General features: G+C 46.3%; 1 protein-coding gene across 8 annotated transcripts in view; it reads left to right on the top strand.

Annotated features, from left to right (window-relative positions):
* Positions 1 to 20,669, top strand: part of PRAG1 (PEAK1 related, kinase-activating pseudokinase 1) — a 139,137-nt gene that overhangs the window by 77,340 nt on the left and 41,128 nt on the right. For 7 of the 8 annotated variants that reach the window (XM_083419456.1, XM_083419458.1, XM_083419453.1 and 4 more), the window contains exon 2: positions 15,637 to 16,053. In XM_083419456.1, the coding sequence (XP_083275582.1) occupies positions 15,718 to 16,053 (336 nt within the window). In that variant the 5' untranslated portion in view covers positions 15,637 to 15,717. Of the gene's footprint in view, positions 1 to 9,469; positions 9,540 to 15,636; positions 16,054 to 20,669 lie in introns of those variants that run through there. The other variant, XM_083419459.1, reaches the window with a different exon arrangement.

The following is a 20,669-nucleotide window of genomic DNA, read 5'->3' as shown; positions in this document are numbered from 1 at the left end:
CTTAAGTACACTTGGATTCTATTGATTCCATATCATAGAATCATAGGGTTGGAAGGAACCCTAAGGATCATCTCGCCCAACCCCTTGCAATGCAGGAATATACAGCTGTCCCAAATGGGGTTTGAACCTGCAACCTTGGCGTTATAAGCACCATGCTCTTACCAACTGAGCTAAAGATGCCGGAAGATATGGAGAGTTCAGCAGGTTCTTAAGTCCCCCATGGATATTTGCTTAAGATGGATTTTACCCCAATGTGTTAGGATTCAGATGATACCTGGATAATTGACTGCAGCTTGCTTCTGGACTTTAGACGGCAATCCTCACTGAACACAGAGGGACTTATTTCTGGATAAACTGTACAGAGAACTGCGCTGCTAATTTCCTACATTGTGGAACTGGTCCAAATAAAGTTGGCCCTGCTTCGGCCTCTTTGAAATCAGTGGGACTTAGTTGATTTCAGTGGGACATAATTGCAGTTATTACTTGCAGTGATAAATAATAATTTAAATGTTTCTGCAGGCAGAGGGCCTTCTCAGTAGTGGCACCCGCCCTGTGGAACGCCCTCCCACCAGATGTCAAAGAGAAAAACAACTACCAGACTTTTAGAAGACATCTGAAGGCAGCCCTGTTTAGGGAAGCTTTTAATGTTTAATAGACTATTGTATTTTAATATTTTGTTGGAAGCCGCCCAGAGTGGCTGGGGAAACCTAGCCAGATGGGCAGGGTATAAATAAATAAATAAATAAATAAATAAATATTGCTGAAAATATAAAACATGGGATCACTAATTGTAAATTATTTACAGTGACAAAAATGTATCCAACTTGACTGACATTCCTTGAAGGTGTATTCTGGTAACATACCTGGAAATATAATGTGTTGGCTTGATATTCATAGGCAGAACTCTTAGGATTTATGTACCGTATTTTTCACCCCATAGGGCGCACCGGCCCATAGGACGCATCTAGGTTTTTTTTGGGGGGGGGGAATAAAGAAAAAAAAATATTTTCCCCCCAGGCGCGGGGCTGGGGCGGGCGAAGCCCGAGCTTCCCCTGACCCCAGCCCCCAGAACAGACAGCTCTCCACAAGCCTTGGGAGACCAGCATGACTTCCTGCCGGGCTCCCACGGCTTGTGGATATCTGCCTGAAGCCCAAACCAGGTCGGGGAACAGCGGGATGGCGGCGCTCCGCCTCCCCACTGTCCCCCGAGCTTGTGGGGCTGGCGGCAGGGAGAAGCGTGCTTCTCCCCGCCGCAAGCCCCCAAACCAGGTCTGGGGCAACGTGCCCCAGGCTTCAAGATTCAGGTTGCTATCCGGAAGCCTAGGGAGCCCGACAGGAACTCCCGCGGGCTCCCAAGGCTTGCGGAGAGCTTCCGGAAGCCTGCATTTGCCCCATAGGATGCACACACATTTCCCCTTCTTTTTTGGAGGGGAAAAAGTGCGTCCTATAGGGCGAAAAATACGGTAGCTGTTGTTGCTTCATACAATGTCTTCCATTGTATGCAGTGGTAGAACCGTGTGACTTTTCTCACCATGGGCGAGAAAACTTAAGGAGCATCCTTTAGGAAGTTTTCCTGTACTGGGCCCATTGAAATCTCTGGAGTTGCACAAGAGTAACCACGAGCATCTGTGCAGCTCTCATTGATTTCAATGGGTCTTGTTAAAAAAGACTTCTGGGGGAATTGTGCTCACACTAACATAGTGCCAAACTTGTGGTATTGACTGATCATTTACTTTGCAAAACTTCATTTGTTTTCATGCCAACTTTTCAAAATTTGAATAATAGCTATTAATAAATATATGTTTTGTAGGTGGCTTAGAATAGATTCTCAGTTTGGAGGATTTCTGCCGGAGGAAAGCTTTAATGAAACTGAAGAAACAAAAATGTAACTTGCATCTCCCTTGCATATTACCCATTGTATGAGCCATATTTTAAAGCTCAGCATAAATTTACATTTAAAGCATGGATTTGATTATATCCCCAGCTCCAAAATAGCCTGATTATGCAGATTTGGCACAAAGATGATACCAGTTAAAATGTAAGTCGGCCACGAAAAGTTACATTAACACTGATAGGGGTAGGGAGCAATCAGTATCTGAGCTGTCAATATAGAAAATCAGTGTATATATTTTTACTGGGCCTGCAAGAGTGATTCATCGCTGATGGGATTAGGAATGATACGAAAAGTGAAAATTGTAATGAAATGGCACTTTGAACAGGGTGGCTGCTCCAGAAGTGATACAATAGTGAATGTTGCATAGAAGGCTGAAGTGCTGAGTAGTTATTTACCGCCATAGTTAATTGGAACCACCCATGTTAAACCACAGAGCCTAGGACTTGCCGATCAGAAGGTCAGCAGTTCGAATCCCCGCGATGGGGTGAGCTCCCGTTGCTCAGTCCCTGCTCCTGCCAACCTAGCAGTTCAAAAGTACATCAAAGTGCAAGTAGATAAATAGGTACCGCTCCGGCGGGAAGGTAAACGGCGTTTCCGTGCGCTGCTCTGGTTCGCCAGAAGCGGCTTGGTCATGCTAGCCACATGACCTGGAAGCTGTGCGCTGGCTCCCTTGGCCAGTAAAGCGAGATGAGCGCCGCAACCCCAGAGTCGCCCACAACTGGACCTAATGGTCAGGGGTCCCTTTACCTTTATGTAGAAAGGCGCTGTATATCTGAGCGTTATAATTTGAGGATGTTTAGAGGATTCCCTGCTTATGAGTTCCTGGAGCTGGGTTGGATAGCCAGTGGGCAGTGTTAGAAACTCAGATATATAAGCTGGACACCAAATGGCTCCTTAAATATGAATGGTCCATGCCACCATTAAGAAAAAGAGGTAGGTACAGTATAGACCAATATATATGTGGGCTTTCCCTGGATAAACCTTGGGCTTTCAAAATGAAATGTATAGTTGTCATTTTTCGGCAAGATAGCTCCAATGCCTTATTTTTCAAATAATGGACTGGCTGGTTGCTTATCTGTTAAACATCTGACTTGTTCGGACCACAACCTTGAGCTAGGTTACGAACTTGGAGAACTTAAAGAAGAAAAGTCACTTTATCCAGGGAAAGCCCACATCTATATTGGCCTATACTGTATCTACTTCTTTTTCTTAATGGCGGCATGGACCATTCGTATCATAGGAATATTCTTCACAGCTGTGAGCAGTGCAGTGCGGTGGGGTAAGTGAAGACAAGCTACAACAGTTAACTATAATGTTGTTCACGGCTCCTCCTCAGGCTGCACAGAAAAGGCATTTTGGTTCCTGAAATTCATCGTGATTGTGCAAATAAAATATACCGTATTTTTCGCTCTATTGGACGCACCGGACCATAGGAGGGGGAGAACAGGGAAAAAATATTTTTTCCTTGTTCTCCCCCTGTAAAACAAGGTGCGTTCAAGGTGCATTCACCCGAGCGTGTGGAGCTGGCGGTGGGGGGAAGCGCTGCTTCCCCCCACCCCCAGCCTCAAAGATCCCCGAAGCCTTTGGAGCGCAGCGCCCCTGCTTCAGAGGCTTTGCGCGCAGCCGTCCCCAAGCTAAAAGAGCGAGACGGAGCCCTCCGTCTCGCTGTTCTGGCTTGGGAACAGCCTTGCTAGCCTCTGCAGGAGAGCGGGGTGAAGGCACCCCGTTGTCCTTGAGAGGCTTTGCACGCAGCTGCCCCCAAGCCAGAACAGCGAGACAGAGCCCTCCGTCTCGCTGTTCTGGCTTGGGGACAGCCTTGCTAGCCTCTGCAGGAGAGCAGGGTGAACGCACCCCGCTTTCCTGGAGAGGCTTTGCGCGCAGCCGTCCCCAAGCCAGAACAGCGAGACGGAGCCCTCTGTCTCGCTGTTCTGGCTTGGGGACAGCCTTGCTAGCCTCTGCAGGAGAGCGGGGTGAACGCACCCCGCTTTCCTGGAGAGGCTTTGCGCGCAGCCGCCCCAAGCCAGAACAGCGAGACGGAGCCCTCCGCAGCGCTCCGTCTCCCTGTTCTGCCTTTCAGCTTAGCGGCGCAGCCTGCATTCGCTCTATAGGACGCACACACATTTCCCCTTAATTTTTGGAGGGGAAAAAGTGCGTCCTATAGAGCGAAAAATACGGTAATAATAATAATAATAATAATAATAATAATATATATATATATATATATATATATATATATATATATATATATATATATATCCCGCCCTCCCCAGCCAAGACCGGGCTCAGGGAGGCTAACAACCAATAATAAAAACAAGTTGATTAAAATACAATTTTAAAAAGATTAAAATTCAACAATACAACATTAAAACATTAGGATGCAGCCTCATCACAAGAGGAGAAAGGAAAAATAAAGAGGGGGAGGGAATCAAACTGATTCTAAGCCAAAGGCCTATACATATATATATATATATATAAAACAGATAGAATTCTACAGGAAGAAGTATTCGTGTGTGAAAACGGTTAAGATCCAGTGATTCCCCAAACATGCACCTCCAGATGTCAGGCGCCATCCTAGTGCCCAGGCATTTTTAACTTGCTCATGAGTTGCCGATAGTCAGGGGCAAAATGCGCCTGGCTCATTTCAAACACTGCCTGTGGCCCTCCAGATGTTGATGAGCTCCAACTTCCACCATCCCTGACCATTGGTTATGGCCGATGGGTGTTGGAGTCCAACAACATCTGGAGGGCCCATGTTTTAGCCACTCCAGCTTAGAAGCATCTGGCTGAGTACTGCTAGAAACCAGATTTCATATGTTGGGGAGCTCCACAGGTTGGCGTCAAAGTTATTTGTGCTTTAATCCCATGGAAATCGATAGAACAAATGAGTCTAGTTGAGGTGTGAGGGATCTGCGGTCTGACTTCAGGTAGCCCTTGGAATAATCTGCATCCTAAATTGGTAATCTGCGGCCTAACTTCATGTAGCCCTTGGACTAATTTCAAGCCAAGGAGCCAGCAGGCTAGTATTACACTTTGCAGAAGGAGGTTGAAGCATAGCTGTCAACTTACAGATTTGAAAATAAGGGACCAGCAGCCTCGCAGATAAGGGATCAGCAGCCAAAATAAGGGAGTTTCCTTCGCTTATGAGTTCCATCGGCCCTTCCCCACCCGAGAGGGAGGGAGAGAGACTCTCACCCACGCCACCCATGAGCCCGGCATGAGGTGGTTGCGGCACCACTGCGGCCACTGAAGTGCCGCCCTTCTGCGTCCCTCCCCATCCCCTCCTCTTCCTCCTCCCTCAGGCCACCGCTGCCGCCTCCGGCTCCCCCTGGCAGCGAGGTGGAAGTCTCGCAAGAGAGGGGCTGCCTGCCCGCCCGCCGCCACCTGTCTCCTTATGACGCACCCCTGAGGGGAAAAAGGGAGAGACGGAGACGCGGCAGCTCGTGTGCGCGCTCTCTCGAGGCGGAGGACCCTGAGCCGCTGCTTCCCTCCCGAGCTGGGCGAGCATGAAACCCAGGAAATTTAAGGGACATCATCAATCCAGGACAGCAGAGGGACACGGCGCTGTGATAAGGGAGTTTCCCGCCAAATAAGGGACAGTTGAAAGCTATGGGTTGAAGGCGAGAGTACAGGCTATCCACTTTGTTAATGTCTCAGCTTAGTCTCTCGCTTCACTTAGGTGCCACCTCGCTCATTAACTCACTGCTTGGCTTTAGGCAAAGCCACCGTCGTGTATTCCTGTCACGCAGAGTATAACAGTACGGGCAAGATCCTACACAGGGGTTATCAATACCAGGGTAATGTATGCAGAGCACTTTGCAAACTTAGCAAAAGCTGCTTCTTAACGCTGTTCTTATTGATTACATTTCTATCTCACTTTTCCTCAAAGGAGTTCACGGTACCCAACCACCTGCGTCATCCTCAACAATGACCCTGTGAGGGATATCAGGCTGAGAGAGTGGCTAATCAAAGAGGTGGCATTCAGTGTAAGTTTTACTCAGAACAGACCTGTGGAAACAAATGAACCCAACTGGGTGACGTTCATTAATTTCAGTGGGTGCGCTCTGAGTAAAACTTAGTTGCATGCCAGCCAAAGTTTCCCAGTGACCTTCAGTGAGGGTGTGGAGATTCAAACCCAGGTTTCCAAAGTCTTAATCCAGTGGTTAAAATAAGAATAATAGAATCATAGAATTGTGGAGATAGAAAGGACCCTGCGGATCATCTTGTCCAACCCCCTGCAATAATAATAATAATAATAATAATAATAATAATGTGTGTGTATATATATATATATATATATATATATATATATATATATCCTGCCCTCCCCAGCCAAAGCCTGGCTCAGAGCGGCTAACAACAATAAAAGTAACACAGTTTACATAAAATCACAATCAATTAATTGAAATATGCAGGAATATGAAGCTGTCCCCTATGGCTTTCGAACCTGCAACCTTGGTGTTGTCAGCACCACACTCTAACCAACTGAGCTATCCAGGTTCTGAAAGTTTTTTCTCTAGCCCACACTTTCAGAATAAAAAATTTTGCTCTCAGCACGCTGGGGTTTTTTTTTTATTGATAAGAAATACATTCGAAAACAAAAAGAAACAACTTCTGACAAATTGAATACATTTGACTGGATATACAGCACGCATGGTCCGAGTAGCAATAAATCTGGCTTAGTAACTTGCTATTCAGCTGGTCACCTGTGGTGAGTAACAATTGCCCCCAGGCAAATAGGCAGGGAAGCTTTAGAAAAGTTGGTTCCTTTTTCTGTTTGAGGCACAAATGACTAACATGGAGTGGGTGTGAGTGGGCTGGTAACAACTTTCGCTGGCATGTCATTTTGAGGATTTATTTCCAAGGCTGCAGTAAATCCTGTATTAAATGAATTTTTTTAACTGTCGGACGCGATAGAGCTAGAGAAATAGGATTAGAAGGGGAATTTTTCCATAAATGGGTGTGTTTCTCGTGGGGTCCTTGCAAAACCAGCTGCCTGTTTCCATTGTTGTAGAAGTGGACAATATAGAAGTTATGGCAAAGACAGCTGATATTAAAAACTTGACGGATTGATAACCATCATTTGTTTACATTCTGTCTTGATCTTCCATTTGTTAACTTTCTGTAATTTCAGATAGGTAAAGGGACCCCTGACCATTAGGTCTAGTCGTGACCGACTCTGGGGTTGCGGCGCTCATCTCGCTTTATTGGCCGAGGGAGCCGGCTTACAGCTTCCGAGTCATGTGGCCAGCATGACTAAGCTGCTTCTGGAGAACAGAGCAGTGCACGGAAATGCCATTTACCTTCCCGCCGGAGTGGTACCTATTTATCTACTTGCACTTTGAGGTGCTTTTGAACTGCTAGGTTGGCAGGAGCAGGGACCGAGCAACGGGAGCTCACCCCGTCGCGGGGATTCAAACCGCCAACCTTCTGATCGGCAAGCCCAAGGCTCTGTGGTTTAACCCACAGCGCCACCCGCGTCCCTGTCACACACTTAATGATCTTGTCTTACAAGGTTGTCTTACAATGTATGCGGTTAACAAAAACTCAGGAGTTGCTGTGTCTTCGTTCCCCACACGATGAGCCCAGCTTCCATCCGCCTGTATAATATAATATCTACACGCATCATTTGTATCAAACACTGATGTAGTCATTGGTTTTTCACTTGACCCATGATTCCACTCATGCATTTGCACCATTTATTCATCACGTTTAACACACACACAGAGCAATCTGTTTTGTAAAAGTTGAAAAACCGTTGTGTTGTTTGCATCTGTCTATCAGGGAGGCATTGAAAGAGCACACCTTCAGTGGAAGAGTCAAACTGTTGGAGAGTTATAGCGCCTGCTATGACTGTAGAGAGGGATGCGGGTGGCGCAGTGGGTTAAACCACAGAGCCTAGGACTTGCCAATCAGAAGGTCGGCGGTTCGAATCCCTGCGACGGGGTGAGCTCCCGTTGCTCGGTCCCAGCTGCTGCCCACCTAGCAAGTCGAAATCACGTCAAGGTGCAAGTAGATAAATAGGTACTGCTCTGGCAGGAAGGTAAATGGCATTTCCGTGCGCTGCTCTGGTTCGCCAGAAGTGGCTTAGTCATGCTGGCCACATGAACCAGAAGCTGTACGCCGGCCCCCTCGGCCAATAAAGCGAGATGAGCGCCGCAACCCCAGAGTCGGCCACAACTGGACCTAATGGTTAGGGCTCCCTTTACCTTTATGACTGTAGAGATCAGGGGTCAGCAAACTTTTTCAGCCTTGGGCCGGTCCACTGTCCCTCAGACCATGTGGTGGGCTGGACTATATTTTGAAAAGAAAAAAAATGAACAAATTCCTATGCCCCACAAATAACCCAGATATGCATTTTAAATAACAGCACACATTCTACTCATGTAAAAACACCAGGCAGGCCCCACAAATAACCCAGAGATGCATTTTAAATAAAAGGACACATTATACTCATGTAAAAACAAGCTGATTCCTGGACCGCCTGCGGGCCGGATTGAGAAGGTGATTGGGCTGCATCCAGCCCATGGGCCTTAGGTTGCCTACACCTGGTAGAGACCAATACAGGAGAGACATGTTTCATTGTAGCTGGGGCAGATGAAGGCATCCGGTTTTGCTGCTAAAGGTAAACTATGGTGCTTCCCAGGGATCTATCCTCCTCTGGTCATGGCTGTGGGTAATAATAATAATAATAATAATAATTTATTTTTACCCCGCCCATCTGGCTGAGTCTCCCCAGCCACTCTGGGGGGCTCCCAATCAAGTGTTAAAAACAGTACAGCATTAAACATTAAAAACTTCCCTGAACAGGGCTGCCTTCAGATGTATTTTAAAGATAGGATAACTGCTTATTTCCTTCACATCTGAAGGGAGGGTGTTCCACAGGGTGGGCGCCACTACCGAGAAGGCCCTCTGTCTGGTTCCCTGTAACCTCACTTCTTGCAATGAGGGAACCGCCAGAAGGCCCTCGGCGCTTGATCACAGTGTCTGGGCTGAACGATGGGGGTGGAGACGCTCCTTCAGGTTTACAGGACCGAGGCCGTTTAGGGCTTTAAAGGTCAACACCAACACTTTGAATTGTGCTCGGAAACGTACTGGGAGCCAATGCAGATCTCTCAGGACCAGTGTTATGTGGTCCCGGCGGCCGCTCCCAGTCACCAGTCTAGCTGCCGCATTCTGGATTAATTGCAGTTTCCGGGTCACCTTCAAAGGTAGCCCCACGTAGAGCGCATTGCAGTAGTCCACGACCTCACTGTCTTGTCTCCAAGCACCATGACTGTCTGCGAGGGATTCCCATACGGCTGGGTTAATGTAATGTGGCCAGCCTTCATGTCACATTTCATGTCCTTGGGGATCCCGCCATCCTCCTTTCTGTGTACATGACCAAGCCAGCATAGACGTTGCTGAGACACAAGTGTCTGGGAATGTGGGCCTGGAAGAGCACATCTTTGTTTGAGATTCGGTTTTTCATGACGTCACAGGTTCCAGCCAATTAGTGCTGTGCACATCAAGCTTTTCCCCTGGACACATGGAACCAGTTTTTTCTGTGCTCGGTTACGTTGATGCGATTTCTTCCCATGGGCATCTTGTTGGCCATTGTGGTGCTAGACTCGATGAGCCTTTCAACTGATCCAGCGGTACTCATACAGTATGTTATTTTCTTAATATAGAAGGAAATATTGTGTATCCCGTAGGGGAAAGACTTGGAAAGGACTTCAGCTCCCTAGTTGGCAACTAATTATGCAGTATTATTAGAAGATGGGCCTACGATTTAAAACTATTTCCAAATAGATATTGGAGACGTCAAGCTTCAGGCCACTTAACTTCAGAATAATTGTACTAATGAGTGGAACTAATTCCAAATAGATAATTATCTGTCTGCCTGTCTCTCCATCCTTTAGTTGTCTTGTGTAGTTTGATTGCTCAGTTGAAACAGATGTTAATTACCCTTTCTTTTCATTCTTGCCCCTTCTCTTTCTTTGTGCATTCAGTAACAATACATTTTTCAATTAATCATCATCAGATTTTTTGATTAGCAGTGTGGCTAGTTTTTAAAATGAGGGCAATTAACATTTTCCATTATAATCCTTTTGTCTTCTTCTTTCTGATCCAATTACTAGAATGAAAAGAGAATTTTGATCCTTCTAGGGGCGGCAGAATTCAGGGACCTAAAACAATTAACTGCTGTACCGTGAACTAAGAGCCATAATTTGGGGGAGGGGTTCTGGAAAAAGCAAATATGGAACATTTTTAGAGCGCCTCATAAAATAACCGCAACCAAATGTCTGTACCTCCCGTTTGCTTGATTGAAGGATTTTCTGTCTTAGTTGTGACTGAAACACACCCAACATATGGTAAATTGGATAATCAGCTTAAGTAACATAAGCATTTTCCACACAGTGTACGGTAAATAAAGCAATGATTTCTAGAATTGAGAATGATGGATAGGAAGGAAATAATAAAATGTTTTCATGTCATTTTAAACCATAGTTAAACTAAACTATGGTGTAAATCTTAAAAAGCAGAGACACCACCTTGCCAACAAAGGTCCATATAGTTAAAGCTATGGTTTTCCCGGTAGTGATGTATGGAAGTGAGAGCTGGACCATAAAGAAGGCTGATCGCCGAAGAATTGATGCTTTTGAATTATGGTGCTGGAGGAGACTCTTGAGAGTCCCATGGACTGCAAGAAGATCAAACCTGTCCATTCTTAAAGACATCAGCCCTGAGTGCTCACTGGAAGGACAGATCCTGAAGCTGAGACTCCAAGACTTTGGCCACCTCATGAGAAGAGAAGACTCCCTGGAATAGACCCTGATGTTGGGAAAGATGGAGGGCACAAGGAGAAGGGGACGGCAGAGGACGGGATGGTTGGACAGTGTTCTCGAAGCTACCAGCATGAGTTTGACCAAACTGTGGGAGGCAGTGGAAGACAGAAGTGCCTGGTGCGCTCTGGTCCATGGGGTCACGAAGAGGCGGACACGACTAAACGACTCAACAACAACAACAACAACAACAACAATGGTGTAAATCTGAATGTGCAGCTGATCTTCATTCCTCTTGTGCTGCCAGGACGTAAACCATGGTTTGGCTTTTGATTTGTTACCTCCAACCAAACCACAAGCCGTAAGCGAAGAATAAATCTTGGTTACAGCACATGACTCATTTAGGTAGAAGGAAACCACAACTCTGTTTTCAGAGGTCCCTTCCATTGGCAGCAACAGGGGCGGTGGACACCAGCTTGCATTTACACTTACACCATAGTTTAATTTACCGGTAACTATGGTTTAAAAGTGACATGTGGACCTGGCCACTGGGCTGCTGTTATCTAGTTTAAGTATTTGTATGATGAAATGAAATCTTAAAATAATTTTTTCTTATGCTGCCCTCATATTTATTACTATGTCCCACTTTCTCCTCCCTTTGGGGAGACTGGAAGCAGAGTTAAATCAATTTACTGATTTTGTAATTCATATTATTTCCTGAAGGCTTGTTCCTTAGCATGTTAGATCAATATAAATTCATACGTACTGAACTTAGGGCTGTAGGCTAGCTTTGTAGTGTGGTCCTTTGCTTGGGCAAAGCACACACAGCAAGGCCGATAGCGGGCAGAAAGAAAGAAGCAGGAAAAATAGCCATACAACACACACATCCTTGCTACCTGTCAGTGGCGTAGCGTGGGGGGTGCAGGGGGGGCCGGCCGCACCGGGCGCAACATCTGGGGGGCGCGCTCGCACTCGCAGCTCTCTGCCCCTACCTGGCTCACTCACTCTCTCTCACTGCAGTGCTGGCTGTGCGAATCTGATCCGAGCCGCCAGGTTGCCGCCCACTGTGGAGGGGAGGGTGCCAGGCGTGCGGTGTGGTGCGGAGAGAGAGCGAGGGACTATCTGGGGGAGGGACAGTGCAGCGGGGGGGGCACAAATTACTTGCCTTGCCCCGGGTTAGGGGGCGCAAATTACTTGCCTTGCCCCGGGTGCTGACAACCCACGCTACACCACTGCTACCTGTCCCCCTCCACAAAAAGAAGAAAGAAACCACTTTTAAAAACCAAATACACCTTTTATATTGATCATCAATGGCAACGGAGCTGGACCTTTCTACCGGGTTTTCCATTAATTTTACTATTTGTGTGGGTAGATTCACATAGACTATGAATGACCATAATCTTTTTTGGAGAGGAATGGGCAACTGGGAACACTTTGTGTATCAGTTATTTGCCACACAGAGAACTTTGGCACACTTCCCGCACTGGTCTGACAAAACAGGTGATCCTTTTGGTTTCATCGCTGCTGTTCCTATTACTCTAATCATAATGCCAGAGTCTTTGTGAACCTTATGTAAAGTAGGAAATACATTCACAAAGGTCCAAGTAGGAGCTACGGCAGGGACACAGACATGGCAAAGTGTCGTCCATTTTGATCCAACATGGCTGCTCTACTGTATGCGTAAAACATACCATAACTGCTGGGTGTGATGGAGGTTTTGCAGGCCTAGCAGGGCTCACATACCCTCCAATATTCCTCCGATGAAAATAGGGACATCTTGTTATGTACTGAAGTTCTCACCCTGGGCCAGCAGGGGGGATACTGTAGATAGTTTTCACTCAGGTCCACATATGCAAATAAGGGATTGAAAGTAACATTCAGTGATTGGATAGTTACGGAAAATGGTTACTGTTTCATTCTAGTGGAGCTCTATATAAGCAGGCTGGCTGAACCCAGTTCAGTTCAGTTCTGGCCTGTGAATAAACAAGAACTGTTTGAAGAATCGCTGTGTTGTCTGATATGTTCACCCACAACTTAACACATCCAGTGCTATTTTTGTAGAAAAAGATGCGCAGAAACACACCATGAACACCTCTCTTGTTCTCTTAGAATGGCAACGGTACCCACCTGAGAGGTGCAGGGACTGAGTTCCGGTGAGTTCTGGCTGGAAAAAATGCCCTGGAGATGGCCTATTCCATTACCCTCCAACATTTCTCCAATGAAAATAGGGACGTCCTAAGGGAAAACGGGTGGCACTGTGGGTAAAAGCCTCAGTGCCTAGGGCTTGCCGATTGAAAGGTTGGTGGTTCGAATCCCCGCGACGGGGTGCGCTCCCGTCGTTCGGTCCCAGCGCCTGCCAACCTAGCAGTTCGAAAGCACCTCCGGGTGCAAGTAGATAAATAGGGACCGCTTACTGGCGGGAAGGTAAACGGCGTTCCGTGTGCTGCGCTGGCTCGCCAGATGCAGCTTGTCACGCTGGCCACGTGACCCGGAAGTGTCTGCGGACAGCGCTGGCTCCCGGCCTCTAGAGTGAGATGAGCGCACAACCCTAGAGTCTGTCAAGACTGGCCCGTACGGGCAGGGGTACCTTTACCTTTACCTTTAAGGGAAAACGGGACATTCCCGGATCAAATCAGAAACCAGGAAAGCTTCTGCAATCCAGGACTGCTCTTGGAAAATAGGGACACTTGAAGGGCCTGGGTTGAGATTAACACACAGTGTGTCTTTGTGAGCAGTCATAGTGCTCATTGGTGATATATCTGGTTACTGCTCAATGTTTTTTTAAGCCATAGAGAAATTGGCTTCTTTTTGTGGCAGACAGTGATACGTATGTTTGTCAAGTTCCTGCTTGATTCATGCTGAAAGTATTTCTTCCGCTGCCCAACCCATTCCTATGTGCTCTTTGCTTTTCCACTATATTTGCAAAGGCGGTGTGACCAGGTCATAGAATGAATCTCATACCCCAGATATATGAAACTTATCTCCAGATGGACAATAGGCATTGTATATTTCTAGATACTTATTGTTAAGGTCATAGCTGTGGAATGTGTAAAAAACAAAACAAAACCCAGCCTGAACACCTTGAACACAGTCCAGAAAAAGTCAAGCGCTTGGAGGTCCCAGTGATCTCAGTTGAGAAGCAAAACACCTGTTTTAGTTTTCCTTGTTTTTTGGGAATATTCCCTAAGGGTCTTCTGGCTTGAGATTTGTCGTTGGGAGAGGTAAGAAGCAAAAAAGATGCAACAGGCATGAAAACTGAGGGAACTGCTATGCAGGGCCAGCTCTACTGTTAGGCAGAGTGAGGTGGCCACTTCAGGCAGAAGATGCTGAGGGGCAGAGAATGGACAAAGCTGTAAGTGCCATGCAGTTTGCCCTGTATCCCCTAAGCTCACCTACTGCCCTCAAGTGCACTCTCTGCCCCATCACCGGTGTTGTAGTCAGAGTCACTTGCTAGTCTGGTTGGCTTTTGTACGTAGAACAAGATATGTACTACCTTGCTTTTTGATTCAGGTAGCAACATGTCTTGGGGCAACCCCGACTATGTGTTACAAGAAAAAAGAGCCATATGTTATGTAAATTCTCTCCTTAGTATCTGTAATTTCTTACCTAGTTACAGCCTGTGATTGGGGGAGGGGGTGGGACACCTCAACAAAATGCTGCCATTTTTAGTGGCAGCCTTATGTTCTCTGTAATGTGTACTTTTTTGGCCTAAGGTTAGGCCAAAGGCTTCATAGGGAAAGTGGATTTCCCATGCATGCAGAGCTCTGGGTGCCGTTCCTGGGTTTTCCTTTGAGAATTTTGAGTAATGGGTTTTCCATTATGAATAAAGGACATACTCCTGTATGGTAGAGTGTGATGGAATGTGGGAAACTGGTTAGATACATACACATAGTTAAGAATGCCGGTTTAGGTTTAGGTTTCATGCATCTGATGGACTGTGGTCCATGAAAGCTTATGCCAAGGACTTGTTAGTCTTTAAGGTGCCGCACGACCCTTTGCTGTGTGTGCTTAATGGTTCTCCCACTGAACTCAATAGGACTTAAAAGTGATTAACATGAATGGATTGTGCCACGTAAATAATATGTTGTGAAAAAGCAATGTAAGCAAACAAGCATTCTAGTTAAGGCATAATGCAGTTTTTCATGTCATAGGCTGAGACACCTGTGCAGGTATCTGCATGGGGGACAGTGAGGCAGGGCTTATTACTGGAATTTAGTGAACTATCTGACACTGTATCAAGAGAAGAAGCAGTTAAGAGCCCTACAGAATTCTAGATTTGGAAGGGACTACAGGGATCATCAATTCCTGCAGTTCAGGAATCTTTCACCCAACATGGGGCTTGAACCCTTGACCTGATATTATGAGTCTCATGCTCTACCAGCTGAGCTATCTGTGTGGGAACTCTGCAAGCAGCAGCAAAAAGAAGGAATTGCTCAGTTCCTGTTCTAGGGCCAGAGCAGCCAGGTGAGTCCTGTTGCCAGGCAAGGGAGGGTGTGTGACAATACCCAACGGGGAAGCATTCATGCTACAGTTATTTTAAATATCTGCACATTGTAAGATGAGCCCTACTGAAACAGACCAAAAGCCCTTCTAGTCCAGCTTCCTGTTTTCACAGTGGCCAGCCAGATCCATGGACCTGTGTGTAACTGCAGGATGTATGGAAATGTCCCCATATCCTCAGGGCAGCTCCACACTTCATCTGTGGGTGCTGTCATTTCCTTCAGCAAACCCATATAGTGTTAATGACAGGCGCTCAGGCATCTTTGATGCCTGGCATATTCAAATAGGCACTTGCAAACTCTCCTCTGTTGCTTATGGGGTTTTCTTGAGGGGGTGGGGCACCCCAGAAAGTAGAATTAAGTTTGTGAAGGTGGGGAGGGGCAGAAATTCAAAAAGTTTTAGAGGCGTGGCATGGTGTGAAGAGCTTCCTCAAATTTCCATGTATAAAATTAATAGCAGCGATGTGTTCTTTCTTTCCAGACAGCTCAGTTGCACGACAGGACCAATTGTTAAGAGCTGCTACACGGAGTGCAAAATGAGCAGCGAAGCTCAACATACAAGATGCAGAGGGCAGTCCAAGTGAAGCGAGTGGGATTGAAAATGTCTGCGTGTAGTGATTTTGTGGAACACATCTGGAAGCCGGGCTCCTGCAAAAACTGCTTCTGCCCCAGACACTTCCACCAGCTGCAGGCGCCGCCCCTGGACCTGGGAGGTAGCTGTGGCCTTTTGCAGGATCTGAATGGAACCAGAGCCAAAGCTGAGCCTACGGCTCTGGAGGATGACGGAGTAGTTTCCTTGCCTTACTCCAAGCCAACAATTGCCGTAAAACCGACGATGATAAACTCGGATGTTGCCGATGTGTGGGCGGATGGGAACCTGAGTGCCGATATCCCACAGGTAATGATTAACAAGGGGCATGGTGTGTTTTACAAGGTTCTTCTGTTGTAAAAAAAAATGTATTTGACGTAGAACAGTACAGTGGTACCTCAGGTTACATACGCTTTGGGTTACAGACTCCCCTAACCCAGAAATAGTACCTAGGGTTAAGCACTTTGCTTCAGGATGAGAACAAAAATCACACGGTGGCAGCGGGAGGCCCCATTAGCTAAAGTGGTGCTTCAGCTTAAGAACAGTTTCTGGTTAAGAACGGACCTCTGGAACGAATTAAGTACTTAACCCGAGGTACCACTGTACTGGTATTTGTTATGACACAATTCCTGTAATTTTTCTTCATTTAGCAAAGGAAGGTTCTGTTGTCAATGGCTTGAGATTTTACTGCTTGTCAGTAACACAGGAAACCCTTGCAGAATTTCTGGGTGTGCTCCTAGGTTCTTGGTGGGCAACGTCCTCTTGGGTTTCAGAGAAAGCCAGAAAGCTTTGCATGCTTCCTCCAGGGTGAGCTCACCTGTGAACCTCCAAATATTATTGGTCTACGAATCCCAGTCCTGTCTCTGGCCTTGCTGTCTGGGGCTGCCGGAGTTGGAGTCCTGCAACATTTGAATGGCCACAGGTTAGCCACCCCTGACTTACTTTCATGCAGAACCCTTGCCAGCTGTCATGTTATCCTTTGGATCCAGGTGAGCCCCCACTGCTGCCCAGACTGACACGAGCAAGTTTCCATATGCCCTCTTCTAGGCATCAGAACCTTCTGACCCTAGCTGCTTGTGACAGTCATTCAACTTCTCTCAGGCATCTTCAGCCTAGACTTTATTCCCTCAGGAAATGCAGCAGTGCCTGCCTCCCAAATCCAGCATTCCTTGAGATAGGTGAATAGAACTCGAATAGGAGCAACATCGCTGTAGAGAGTGGGGCACCCAAGAATCGACCAGCCCGCCTCATATTCTCACCCCTTAACTACACAACAATCCAAGAAGAAGAAGAGTTTGGATTTGATATCCCGCCTTTCACTCCCTTTAAGGAGTCTCAAAGCGGCTAACATTCTCCTTTCCCTTCCTCCCCCACAACAAACACTCTGTGAGGTGAGTGGGGCTGAGAGACTTCAAAGAAGCGTGACTAGCCCAAGGTCACCCAGCAGCTGCATGTGGAGGAGCGGGGAAGCGAACCCGGTTCCCCAGATTACGAGACTACCGCTCTTAACCACTACACCACACTGGCTCTCCAAACATCAGGTGCTGGGCTTGTGGTCAGAGGATCTACTGCTTCTTGTGATTTCTTGGACGCTAGGCTTGCCAGAATGATAGGGAGTATTTTCCTTGATAAGTGGGCTTTTGGAGTTTGACAGCTTTGCTATAGGGAACTCTCAAGCCGTCCCAGGTGTGAATACTTGAGGAATTAGAGCTTTACAAATTCCAATATGAACTGATTTGTATCAAAGCTTCAATAAGCACCAACTCCCATACTTCCCCAATATTCAGATGTAGTTTTTGCCTAAAAAAAAGAGTAAAGTATTTTGAAATGTGTATTTTGAGAGAGAGAGATAAATTAATTAATTAAATGTATTTAGAAGTGGTAACAAGAACTGAAAAACAGAAACAGGACAGATTTATGAGTGAACACATGAAAAAGTGGCATGGGCTGAAAACAGACTCATGTGTACACCGCTAGCTCCTGCTTCTTGGGAGGAAAGCAATGACAAACCTAGACAGCATTTTAAAAAGTAGAGACATCACCTTGCCAACAAAGGTCCGTATAGTAAAAGCTATGGTTTTCCCAGTAGTGATGTATGGAAGTGAGAGCTGGACCATAAAGAAGGCTGGTCGCCGAAGAATTGACGTTTTTGAATTATGGTGCTGGAGGAGACTCTTGAGAGTCCCATGGACTGCAAGAAGATCAAACGCATCCATTCTTAAGGAAATCAGCCCTGAGTGCTCACTGGAAGGACAGATCGTGAAGCTGAGGCTCCAATACTTTGGCCACCTCATGAGAAGAGAAGACTCCCTGGAAAAGACCCTGATGTTGGGAAAGATGGAGGGCACAAGGAGAAGGGGACGACAGAGGACGAGATGGTTAGACAGTGTTCTTGAAGCTACAAACATGAATCTGACCAAACTGCGGGAGGCAGTGGAAGACAGGAGTGCCTGGCGTGCTCTGGTCCATGGGGTCACGAAGAGTCGGACACGACTGAATGACTAAACAACAATAAGCTCCTAGGGGATCCCACCTAGGGGGCTCTATTAAACTCAGTCCTCTACACTGAGGATGCAGGATATCTCAGCGAACTTGGTCTCCCACAAACAGACATTGAAGTGGAACACGAATCAGTACTTCCACCTGGGATTTGCCTTGAACTCTTCTGCCTCTTCTCCCGCTGAAGGGAAGGTTGTAAATAATGCTACAGAGTTTACTGTCATTTCTTAAACTACAGTGTATTGTAAGAAGTATTTCAGGCAGAGATGTGTGAACACAGCCGCTGCCACCACAACGCATCAAGAATTGTCCCTGGTATTTTCAAAAAAACCACCCCTTTTTTGCTGCCTATTTAATGCCTTGGATCTTTTCCCCAAGCAGACATTTCCGCATTAGCCTTGATATTTTGCTCTAGGCAAAATTTGCCGGCAACTCTTAACTGTAGATAAGCCTTATTAAGTAAAGAAAAGACCAGAAATGGCAGAATGAGCAATTTATTTCATGCACTAACTTGAAAGTACTGGTGTTTCTAATTGGGCTTGGTTTTTAATGAGCAAAATTTCATCAAAATCAGTTAAAGCAGAGTTCAGCCTTCAGTTACCTACATGTGTCACTGAAAGCCTTTTCAGGCAGGCAGTGAATCATGTCAGTTAGTGTGGCGAGGATAGAAGAAAGGCTTTTGTGCTCAAGGGCTTCTGCTGCTGAGATTCTGGGTATCTTTTTTTATATTCATTTTTTAAAAGCAGTACTCTAGCCCTCTTTGTCCAGGAGAAAATGGAATGTGCCTCAAAGCTGCACATTTGAAAGGGGAAAGAAAAATATATTCAGGAGCCTACATGTATTATGCTTTCAGATCCCGTGATTACAAAGTCTATTTGAAGTTTTCGAAGGCGTACTTTGTAATTTTGAACTTCTGGGATGAGTAGCTCAGGCATTCTTTGTCAGAGCATCTGATTGGAAAATTCACCTTTCCAGGAAGCAGGGACTCGTCATATTTGATATGAAATTGTTGCCTGTTAATACTTGCCACCCTTTTTCTCTGTTCAAAGCTGTGCACCACCTTTTTCACTGTTAAATTCAGATTAAAAATGAGGCTTCCAGCTTTAATCAGTAGATTAATCAAGTAGCACTTGGAACTGATGCATGTGGGGAGAAGAGTTTTAACTATTCGCTCCCCAGAAACGATCCCCGTGAATATTCCTCCATGTGGCGATTAGGTAAAGGGTAAAGGGACCTCTGACCATTAGGTCCAGTCGCGGACGACTCTGGGGTTTGCGGTGCTCATCTTGCTTTACTGGCCCCGGGAGCCGGCGTACAGCTTCCGGGTCATGTGGCCAACATGCCTAGGCAAACCAGAGCAGCGCATGGAAACGCTGTTTACCTTCCCGCCGGAGCGGTACCTATTTATCTACTTGCACTCTGACATGCTTTCGAACTGCTAGGTTGGCAGGAGCAGGGACTAAGCAACAGGAGCTCACCCCAATTGCGGGGATTCGAACCACCGACCTTCTGATCAGCAAGCCCTAGGCTCTGTGGTTTAACCCACTGTGCTGCCCGCGTCCCTTGTGGGCAAAAAACTCCCATTGACCCACAACCTTGTTTACAATTCTGTGCATTACCCATTTAACTCAATGTGTAGTTAAGCCCATACTGCAATATTTGCACAGAAAGAAAAAGTCAAGAAAGAAGCCCATAACTTTGAAAAGTTGACACTGTGCGTGTTTACCCAGAATTAAGTCCTGTTGAGTTAATGGAACTTGCTTTCAGACTAGTGTGCACAGAACTGCAGCCATAACATCATTCTGGATCAGTCTGTAAAGGTGGCTGGGTGTGTTGATGCACAATGGATGTCTCGTTTTTCTACTCAGCGAGATCAGAAGTGACCGGTTAAAATTGTTTTCCAGACACAAGCCCTTGTTGTTTCCGCCATTCTTGGGAAGAGAGTCTCCACACAGCTCTTTGATGTTCTTCCTAACGCACAGGTTTCCCTTAATGTGGAGGGATCCTCTGACAGCTTTTGAACTGCCGTGACTTTGCTTCTCAATAAACCAGATGCCAGTTCACAGAGGACAACGCCTCCTCCTTTGTAATGCTTATAACAGATACGAGCAGCAAGAAAGCCTCTCCATTTTATAGCATGAAGTGGGAGAGGAAATTATCAGTTGCCCTGAACTGGGGGGGATGTCCTTGCCAGAGTGGCTTTTGTTTGATCACTAACGTTAATGAACATTTCCCTCTCTTCTCCACTCTTATTTTCCCATTTAAGTACATGCACTTTAGGCTGAGTTCTCACTGAGATGATAAAACTGTGTGTGGGCTGCACAGTGCACATTGCAAGTGGGAGGGGTTCACATGAGTCAACTGTCCTGCTTACTTGCTTACTAAATAAATAAATACCCTGCGTATTGGAAACTGGCCTTTCAGGG

This window comes from Podarcis tiliguerta, assembly GCF_965153285.1.
Source record: "Podarcis tiliguerta genome assembly, chromosome: 17".
NCBI classification, from domain to species: Eukaryota; Metazoa; Chordata; class Lepidosauria; order Squamata; family Lacertidae; genus Podarcis; species Podarcis tiliguerta.
This window is presented reverse-complemented; position numbering and strand designations above follow the sequence as displayed.